At 30.4% G+C, this 10,927-nt stretch overlaps 1 protein-coding gene across 1 annotated transcript; it reads right to left on the bottom strand.

Annotated features, from left to right (window-relative positions):
- Positions 1–4,499: 4,499 nt before the first annotated feature.
- Positions 4,500–8,322, bottom strand: LOC112791992 (nuclear transport factor 2). The gene is made up of 9 exons (XM_025835061.3): positions 8,173–8,322; positions 7,375–7,550; positions 6,486–6,789; positions 6,129–6,364; positions 5,883–6,039; positions 5,650–5,771; positions 5,482–5,547; positions 5,157–5,211; positions 4,500–5,057 (listed from the first exon to the last, which is right to left on the bottom strand). The coding sequence occupies exons 2-9, from the start codon at positions 7,546–7,548 to the stop codon at positions 4,792–4,794; spliced, it is 1,380 nt and encodes a 459-aa protein (XP_025690846.1). The 5' UTR covers positions 7,549–7,550; positions 8,173–8,322; the 3' UTR covers positions 4,500–4,791.
- Between the last annotated feature and the right edge of the window lie 2,605 nt (positions 8,323–10,927).

A 10,927-nucleotide genomic window follows, 5' to 3' on the forward strand; every position in this document is an offset into this window, starting at 1 on the left:
TATTAGTTTCGTCATAAATAGTATCAATTCTATTATTTGTCGATAAAAATAAATAAAATTAAATACAATCTAAAAATTAATAACCTTATAAATTATGTAAATTTAGAAAAAATATTTAAAAAGAGAGAAAAAAAAATGAAAGTACGTCTATTGTGCAGAAACAATTTAAAAGATAACAATGTAAATTGAGTAAAGAGAAAATTTATAAATGTGGTAAGTAAAAAAATTTAAATTTAAAAATTGAAATGGTTAAGAAGTCACTTAATTAGAAATTAGTATTAGAATTTCAAATTTTAAATTTTTAAATAGATTTTTTTAATTAGCTAGTACAAATTTTAAAATTTTAAATAAAATTTCCTAAATTAATTCAATTTTGTCGAAACAACATTAGAAATAGAATTAAAGTATAGAAAAATATAAAAATTAATTTTTTTAAATAATATAAATAACCTCACATTTTAATAAGATTGATAATTCTATTTACTTTAATATAATCTTTTGTAATTAGCATAATAACTTATAAATTATATAAAATTTTAAAAAATAGTCTCAAACCTAATTGCTTACTTAAAAATTCAAAAAAAATTATTTGAATTTAAATTTAAAATTTTAATATAATACTTTAATTAAAAATTATAATTAGATTTTCTTTTTAAAATAAGTACACATTAAAAATTAATAACTAACTTAATTGTATCAACAATAATCCATATGAGAAATTTATAACTTTATGACATTAAATACTAAATTAGAAATTAACAGAATATTAACGGTGTAAATCGAATTAAAAATAAAATCATAAATAATAACTAAATAACTTCAATTTATATTTAAAAAATTCTAAATTTCAAACATAAAAATCCAAAAGAACCAAAAGATAAATAACAACTCAAGAAAAGACAATGTTTTCACCAAAACAAACTTAGCATTATTCTATTAGATATACTCTAAAAGGGATTCTAAAACATGTGCATCCAAATTCTCAAGTTTCATTCTCAATCTTGATCTTCTTGCAAGTTGAGGTATTTCCTTGCACTTTCGAATCTTCCGACTCCAAAGATAGTCGCTTGGTTGGTGTAATAGCATTTTTCAATACTTCGGATTCATCACTGTCCGCAACTTCATTGGAGAATTCAAGCAACAAATTATGTACAAAATACTACGTTAAATTAAAGACTTCCTTCTCACCTTTGATTTTATCTCAATAATACTTTTTAATAAAATAAAGATCTAACTTTGAGAAAACAAACAAACAAAAAATTTATTTTTTGAACAAATACCTTAACACCTTTTACTTTCTCCCATTCAATGATTGACGAAGCTTTTGAAGTTGGAAGCAAACCACCGGTGTAGTCAACATCCTAAAATTATAATTAATTATTAATTATTATTTATAAATTAGATACTACTAATAATCAAAGAGGAGAAAATGTTGCATTTTTTTCAAAAATGTCTCCCTTAATAAAAAGGTTTGTTACCTATTAATAATATTAATAAAAATATTCATAACAAAATAAGTTAAATAATAATTTAAAAAGATGAAAATATCAAAAATTTTAGATTTATAAAAATAAATATATGATTATCCATCATCAATCTCTAATTTAATAGGGGCCTGCTACACATACAAGTAAAAAGGCCGTACAAGTTTTACAAGTTATCAGCCCAAACTTCATTAACACGCGCATTAACTCATTTTGAATGGAGCGTAACTACACGCGCCCCACTCAAACGTTCCTCTTCGTCTTCTTCTTCTTCTTCTTCTCTTCTTCTTCTTCTTCTTCGTCTTCCTCTTCCTCTTCCTCTTCCTCTTCCTCTTCTTCTTCTTCTTCTTCTTCTTCTTCTTCTTCATTTTTTTCGATTTTCATGGTTTCTGAAATTCTTCTTATTCTTCTTGCTGCACGTTCTTCTTCCTCTTACTCTTCTTCTTCTCCTTTTCTTTCGTTTCTGCACATTCTTCTTCCTCGTTTTCCTCTTCTTCTTCTTCTTCTTCATTTACATCTTTTCTCTCTGTTTTCTCGTTTTTTCATGGTAAAATCGTCTTTGAAGAAGAAGAAGAAGCAGCAGAAGATGAGGAGGAGAAAGAGAAAGAGTTCTAAATTATGCATAAGATGTACTTCAACGAATTTTGGGTGTATTTTCTTAAATCCTTTGGGTGTATTTTCTATAACCCTTTGGGTGTATTTGAGTGATATCTGACTGATATCTATGGGTGTATCTGACTCATATCTATGGGTGTATCTTACTGATATCTATGGGTGTATTTTTCATTTCAGAAAAAATGGTAAGCATTACAGAAATACACCCAATCGATTACATAAAATACACCCAAGAGATTACAGAAATACACCCAAACGGTTACAGGAATTCACCCAAACGATTATAGAAATACACCCAAAAGATTACAGAAAATACACCCAAAGGATTTAAAGAAATACACCCAAAATCATGCATAATTCAGAACTCTTTCTCTTTCTCCTCCTCATCTTCTGCTACTTCTTCTTCTTCAAAAACAATTTCAGAGCTTGATGTCAAAAAATAATAGAAATCGAGAATAACGAAGAAAGAAAACAGAGAGAAAAGCACGTAAATGAAGAAGGAGAAAGAGAAGGCAAGAAACAAAAGAAAAGAAAAAGAAGAAGAGGAAGAGGAAGAAGAACGTGCAGCAAGAAGAAGAAGAAGGTGCAATGAAAACGTGCCGTAACAGTATGTGGAGGAACTAACGTCAACGACGAAGAACAAACCAATGAGAAAGGAGGAGAAAAGAACGATCGAAAAAGAAGGAGAAGAAGAAGGGATGTAGCGCGTCATACGTGGAGCAGCGCGTAATTTGATTTTATTGTTTAATGAACTTGTAAAGTAATGGCTTGTATGTAGAGCTTTTCCCAATTTAATAATAGTGTACTTAATAGATTTGCTATTCTTTTCAAGAGTTCTCTCACTCTCAATTCCAGCAAGATATCCAACAACATCTGAAATGATTTAAAATAAAAAAATTGTTATCAATAAGTTTGTTAAAAATCAAAACACAGCCGAAATTATCAATAAAATAAATAAATTTATAAATAAATGATACTTTTTCTAAAACAATAAACTTACCAATTAAGTAGGTGTAATCGTACCAAGGCGTGTATTTTTCTTCTCTAGAATTGATAAACAAAAATCAAAGAACAATTAGATGGAGATAAACAAACAAATTTAAAATAAAATAAAAAAATATTAGTAGAAAATTCACGTCTTTATCGAACCAAATCATCTCAATTGAGTATGGCAATAGAGAATTTTCGTAACTTGGTAGTGTCCATAACCATATCACTCGTATACGTACACACAAATTGTCGATTGTAGGATTGATGTCAACAATTTTGTGAATACCAGCTATTGGAATAAGTAGATTTTGGATATATATAAAGAAAGGAATTAATGTACTTTAAATTGTGGTGTTTTACATCTCTCATAACTTGTACTTTTATACTTGCATCATAACTAATTTTTTTTAAATTTGGTTGACTTTAATTTAAAATTTAAAAAATAACAACCTAAGTAAAACAATTTAAATTTAAAATTTGAAAATAACAACTTAAGCAAATAATAATTTATGATTTATAAATATAAATCTTAAAATTTCTAGTGACGACACGTCAGCAAATAAATTCCCAAACTTAACGTATGAACGCTACATCAACAAATGAATGAGATCCCCATTTGTATTACTATAAAGATAGGTTTGTCCCTATCAATATACAAAATTACAGATATTGTTATTATTATTATTGCTATTGCGACAATGAAATTTAGGACGTGTTGGTATGAGTTTCTCTAAGAATTTTTTTAAAAAAAATTAGAAAATAAAAGTAGTTTTTATTTAAATATTTTATATAATTTTTTTATTAATTATATTTGAATATAATAATATAAAAATATTTTTTGTTTATTTATTATGTAAAATATTTTTTTATTTTTTTAAATATAATTATAACTTCTCAAAAAAAATATTTTGATTTTTTTAATGTTTTTATTAAAGAATTTTTACTATTAACTTAATAGTATCCAAACCAACACTCAGTTAAACCTAAAAAGTTTATATATAATTAATAATTTAAATCCATCGAGCCCTTCTTGATATTGGAAACTTAAATACACTAGTAATTTCTTTCGTTTTTATTTTAGATGTGAATTTTTTTATCTCATGATAAGATATAATTCAATTTCCATCAAAATCGAGCAACCTAAAATCAATTTTACAAAAACAAAACCAACATAGTCATATAGCGGCAAAAGAGCAGGTCTAAACAACTTTTTTACTCAAAATGATCCACCTTGGTGTTAATTTGTCACCCTTTGCAAGGATGTTCAGTAATAATGAGGAATTTGTAAGAAATTAAGAATGACGTTCGAAGTAACCTTTACACAAGAGAGAAATGTTTTTTTTTTTTTATGTCTAAGGAAAGACTAATGCATCATTCAGTTAATCAATTGTATGAATAGACTACTTCTCGTGAATAAGCGACCAAAAAAATTGTATTAAAAAATGGAGTGTAACCGTAACCAATTCCAAACAATTATTCAAGAAAATTAGATACAAAACGTAACAAAATTGGAAGAGATCAAAAAAGCAAGGGAGTCGAAGGTATGAGTAATAACTTGGTTTAGCCAACGAACTCATAAGTAGAAGGATCACAACAGCTACAACGAAGAAAAACTCTAATCCAATTGCACACCAAAATCCCTAAAGCCGCTATCTATCGGAGAATGCCAATGTTCACTCAATTGCCAACAAAATGAAGAACTTTACTGAACCTTCACTGGTTGACGGGCAACCTTCCCTCCATTTGCATAACTCCTTGGAACAGCTTCTCCATTGCTCCGACCATTAGCATTGCCTCCTCGAGGTCGACCAGAGAACTCATTCCGCTTCTCAAAATCATTCCTGTTCAGATAGCCGCCACCACCTCCGCCACGACCACCTCCAAAGTTGCCACGGCCCCTGAAATTTTCATTTCTATCATTTCGGTATCCACCCCGTCCTGATGGATATCTCACCCTATCATTATTGGCTGAAATAACAAGAATGCATGTTAATAACAGAGGATATGAGGTGACATGTTGGTTTCAACAATATTGTCAATTTAACAAGAGAAATGTTGGTCACATACCTCGCCTTTCTTCAATTGAAAGTTTACGGTTGTCCAACATAACTGGAGGAGAGGCCTGAAAATACATCCACGTTAGATTAAATGACAGACATACCTTGCAAAAGACATCTACACTACTCATGCATTAAAATATAATAAAATATGGAAACACATCACTAAAAAACACAATAACTAAGCTACAAATGCCATGAATCACATGCTTGCCATGATAAGAAACACAAACCATTAGAAACAACAAACCAAAACCTAGAAAGTTCAAAAAGGATATAAAGCCTAATAAGAAATGAAAGGCATTTAAGACATTTGATATTAGGCAAGTCAATACCTCAAGGGCTCCTTGCATTGAAGTAGCAGATTCAAATTCCACAAAACCAAAGCAGGATCCTTGTTGCTGCGAAGGGTAACAAAATATTTATCAGCATTGGTGTTGCTGATGTGCATTCAAAAAACAGATTAACATTATTTTAGAAAAAAGGGCTTTAAATATACTGACCTTGTTACTTCTCACTTGAATACCATCACGTTTAATGGGCCCAAATTTCTTGAAGACCCGTTCTAGTTGTTCTACTGTTGCATTCAATGGCAAGTTTGCAACAAATATTGCATAAGCCTTCCCTGTTGGAAGAAATGGACAAGTAAGGAAAGAATTCCCCAATAAATTGACAACAAATTCAAAATATAAACTACATATATGAAATATAATTAACCATAAAAGGAGCAAATTACCTGTATTCTCAGTGTTCTTTTCCAACGGACTGTCAGGGACAGGTGCAGGTGCTTGTGGTTCTAATGCAGGCACATTAGATACACGTGGTTGTTCTACAGGTTTCACAGGGGATGTCCTCACATGGAAGGGAGCAGCATTTTCTTTCAATGCATTCACCTAAAGTAAAGAATTTAGAAGAGTGGCATAAGTCAAATGCTACACAACAATAAAATAAGAACAGAATAAACTTGGGGGAATTAACATACAATGGATGCAAAAGACTTCTTTGGAGCATCATCCTGCATATTAGAAGCAACTTTCTCAATGCTTGGTTGATGTTCCTGATGGTTTGGTTCTTTCACATGATTAACTGGAACAACAGAATCAGCAGCAGACAATTTTCCATTCTCCAGTGGTTGACTTGCTTCTTTGCTGATGCTAGTTTCAGCATCCACAGTAGCTGCTTGACTAGGTGGAATGCTTTCAGGAACAGGGATTGGCTCTATATTCACAGTCGAAATCAAAATTTTAAAACAAGAATTAGAATATTAGACACCACACAGTGACAAGCAACAGGAATGGAATCATCTTTTACAATCATAATATGTAAACAGAAGAATTACCTGGTTCAGGGGTAAAAGCATCAGCTTGGGCACTTTCAGCAACATCATTTACTGGCACAGACTCAATCTCAATTGAATTGTATTCATCAACATATCTAAATACATCATTCAAAACATAGTATCCTTTGTCCTGTGGAGCTAGGAAAAATGACTGAGTAAACTTCCTCTTCAAATTGTCACTTCCAGTTAAGCAGCCAGTCACGACAACCATCACCCCTTCTTTATAAGACGGCTGAGCATCAGCACTCAAAATCTCTACCCTAAAGCTTGTGTAGTCCAGTGATAGTATCTTTTTATTGATGTCCTGTTGCATAATAAAGTAAAATAATTAAAAAAAGCAGATGCTTAATTATATATGCAATTCACCACAGAAAAATAAATTAATTGGAACACATAAAATCCCAGTGAAAAACTAGCATGGACAATTCACTGCTGATTTTTTTAATACTCATTTTTATTTCTCATAGACCAGAAACAGCTCAATCGGCTACCAGAAGTGAATTCATTCAAGATAAGTTTCGAATAAACAAAGATTAGGATATACCATGGAAGAGTGTATAGGACTGAATAGCAAGACAAACAAATTAATCTAAAATATGAAAACCCAATAGAAAAATATAATATATAATACTACTATAAATAATGCCGTGCTAATGAGGTTCATCTCAGTCATCCATATGGCTAACTGTTATTCCATGCCATTTTCTTTAACTATAGTAATTGTGACAAACAATCAAGATCACCTGGATTGCAACGACAATCGTGACACACAGTAATTTAGAACCATGCAATTCCAAAAGCTTGTGTGATATTAACAGCTGGGGAAATTATACGGGTCAATTTGGATTCATGTTGCTTAAGAGATGCAAAGTCAGTTGATACTACTTACTTCTATAGTGGTCACCGTTGTCATGGTACCGTCATCTTCAGGCCGACTTAGGACACTGGTATCGTGGTAAAATCTATGAACTTGGCCTGGATCTTGATGCAGGATAGAGTAATACTGCTCCACAAAAGCATTGCCAACCATCTGCGGGGTCGGGGATCCATCAGACACTGCCATCTCTGCATCAAACAATACATCAACCACAGAGACACTTATGGGTTAGGCTAATGACACAAGACAATCAGTCACTCAAACATTACAGCAACCACAACTAATAAATTATTTCCAAAACCCTTTATAACAAATAGAGGAATAAAGAAGAGACTGTTCAAAGAGAATACTACAAGAATGCAATTACCCTCCTTAACCTCAATTAATTAGCTGTATATATTTAATGCAGGTAGAATAATTACTGTCATCAGCTACAGATGAATACGACATGACCATGCGTCACAAAAGCATTCAAATCCAGCCTTTTTAGGTAAAAACAAAAAATCCAGCAGCTATAGTTAATTGATTTAAATAACAATAAATATAAACCCTAAGCCATGATCCGTTTCAAGCTATTTTTGAATAGGAAAAAATCAAAGCCCTAATAAATCCCAACACACCAGTCTAACAAACGAAACCAAATCGATCGTCAAAAAGAGCACAAAACTACAACCGTATCATTCAACTGTCTTCGCTCAAAACATTTATAAGAGAAACAAAAATTAAAATTCGTCAGTTTCGAGGGTGGTAGTAAGAAGTGAAATTTATTATGCTTTAAAAACAGGGTGAAGAACAGAAACGAAGAGGTACCTCCGAGGGGGAAATGAAAACCTAGGAACGAGAGAAGGAGAGAGACAGAGAGAGAAAGAGAGGGAAGAACAGGTGAGTGCGAGAGGAGGCGGTTGAGTAGAGTGAGATCTCTACAGCTCCAACGAGTGCCAAATTTACCGAATGTATTTATAGCCGGTTTTTCTGGGTTCGGCTCGATTTGAACCAACCCGGTTTGTTTAGTTTTCTCTGCATGAACCGGGTTTATTTATTTGTAATGTTGTTTCTGATTTTGGTTTTAAGAGGAGGATGTGGGGCCATGGCGAAGAAATCGGTGTCAATGTGTACCTACGAGTTTTGAATTTCAAAAACACACATGCCATATATGCATATTCACGGAGGGGATTTTGACCTGAATGAATTCCCTGATAGTATATCAATGGAATATTGGAATATCATCATCGACATCAAGTCAGCTAAGCTACTAAATTTATTTGATTTTGTAAATTTTATTCTTGAGAAGTTTTTTCTTTACCTTTTGGTTTTTGAACTTTTTAATCTTTTATTCAATGAAATTCATTAACGACTTAGAGTTAATTAGATTTTGGGTTAAATTTCCACAACTAGTAGTATATTCAAGTTCAAATTCTCCTTTCGACTTACTTCTTTGTTAAGTTTCTTTTCAAGGTTTTTTCCCTAGTGTTATACTCTCTTTTAGTTTTAGAATTTTTGATAAAAAAAAGTTAGAACAAAGGATAAAGGGAGGCTCATTTTTTTTTTGGATATGAGAAGCAAGTGTACGATTGTGTGCTGTTGTAGAAGATGTGGGTGTTAGACATAAATGTGGGACAGTTTTTTTTTTAAACAAGGAATGAAGAAATCGGATTATCCAATTTTTTTGTAAAAAGATTAAGCCTACTAGTCAGAAGATTAGTGTAAAATTTAAATTTTAGCGAAGGTAATCAGACTCTCCGATTTGTATTTAAAAATTTAAAAAAATTTGAGGTACACAAATCGGAGGAATCCAAAAATCTGACGATCTGATTTTTGTTCCTGACACTATAGTTGCGTAAAGTACCTATACATTCTATAACTATGTCCTACACCATTCTCCCTTCCACAACTAAATTAAAAAGTGATAAAGGAATAACAAAAGGGACGATATAAAAAGATACATACAGAAAAATAAAAAAAGAGATATAGCAGAAATATATAAACGATAGATAAAAGAATTCTCTTAAGATACCCATTTTTAAAGATTCAGGTCACTGGAAAGAATTCACTGCTAGAACTTTAAAGAACTTGTTCTTGACAACCTAAAATTTGAAGGCTAAAGTTGAAAAATCACTTTAGGTTGAATCCTTCAATCTTCTTTATCCAATAAATAAACCACTCACCTCACTTAGTCACACAATAAAAAAACGTGTATAATGCAATGAAAATTTTATTCATTAAAAATTATCTCACTAACAAGTGTTTAAATAGAATCCTAACAAACTAGTTAAAAGATATGTTAATTTAAATTTGCTAAAGATAAGATAAATAATTTAAATCACATTTAATCTTAGATCATATTTGATTTAAATTTAATATCTTAAAGATATGATAACTAATTTAAATCAGATTTAATTTAAATAAAAAAAATTCTAAAAATACTACTAAATAAATCAAAATTAAATCAAATTTTTTAAAAATTAATATTAAATGTGTGTCTTTTATTAAATTTGTGTCTTTTACCAAATTTAAAAAATACTATTAAATTTCCTTTTGTCCTAACTTAATCCAATAGACCTTATGAGTTATCGTTATTTTAATATTATTATTTTTTAGACAAACTCTCGATTTCCTTAATATCCAAGATCGATATAATATAATTCTTCTTAAATCTTTGAATATGATTCTATCACCTGTCTTTAAAGTTTAAAATGACGAAAATATCTTCTAAACAACTATCAATTTTCATTATATTTCGGTTTGGTTTTTTATTTTCCTCGTGTGTATTATTATTATTGGAACATCGCAATTTGAATAAAGCACCCATTCCTCACCCAAATTTTTTAACCCTGACATAAATGATTTTATTTTTGTTAACGAACAAAAAAATATTCTCAATATATTTAAAAAATATTATTTATATATTAAAATTAATCACTAAAATTAATTAATATATATTAATGTATAAATACATATATTATTTTTCTTTCAATTTTAATATTATCGACTATTTTAATCATTCGTAATGTAATTCGTTAATTTTATAATGAACTATATCTTTTATAAAAGAAAACAAAAATTTTTTTATATTCAAAATGTAAATATAGATCTTAATTTATAAAAATGAAATGTTCAGAACAAATCTTATTTAAATATTAATGAACTCAGGTTAAATTTTAAAATAAAAAAAAATAATTTAAAAATCTTAATATCAACGATATTAATGGTTACTGTTCATACCCTGCCCCAATGTCAAAGGCCCAGGTCCAAATAAAAGGCCTAATCTGTAGGATTAAGCCTAGCTAAGTACCGACTTTCACGTAAAAAGTCGGTATCAACCACGACTTGCTCTAAAGAAGTCGGACATGAGATTAGCTGGCAGATAAACACTCAATTCAAATGAGTAACCGCCCCTAAAATCTCTCTAACCGCTTCATAAAGCCATATCTTAACCTCCCTAAGATAATGGGACGGTTAACACCCTAAAGATACGGCACTACTCCAACGGTGGTTATTGGCTCACCACTATAAATACACTGACACCCCTCAGGTATCTCTAAACCCAATACTCTCTAGACCTGCT

Source organism: Arachis hypogaea, chromosome 13, assembly GCF_003086295.3.
Source record: "Arachis hypogaea cultivar Tifrunner chromosome 13, arahy.Tifrunner.gnm2.J5K5, whole genome shotgun sequence".
Lineage (NCBI taxonomy): Eukaryota > Viridiplantae > Streptophyta > Magnoliopsida > Fabales > Fabaceae > Arachis > Arachis hypogaea.

Excerpts from the sequence above, each read along its gene's own strand:
- LOC112791992 (XM_025835061.3), bottom strand. The coding sequence starts at position 7,548 with ATGGCAGTGTCTGATGGATCCCCGACCCCGCAGATGGTTGGCAATGCT. Across the intron at positions 6,365-6,485 it reads TGCTTTTACCCCTGAACCAG|AGCCAATCCCTGTTCCTGAA; the intron begins GTAATTCTTCTG and ends CTGTGAATATAG. Across the intron at positions 5,058-5,156 it reads TTCAATTGAAGAAAGGCGAG|CCAATAATGATAGGGTGAGA; the intron begins GTATGTGACCAA and ends TTGTTATTTCAG.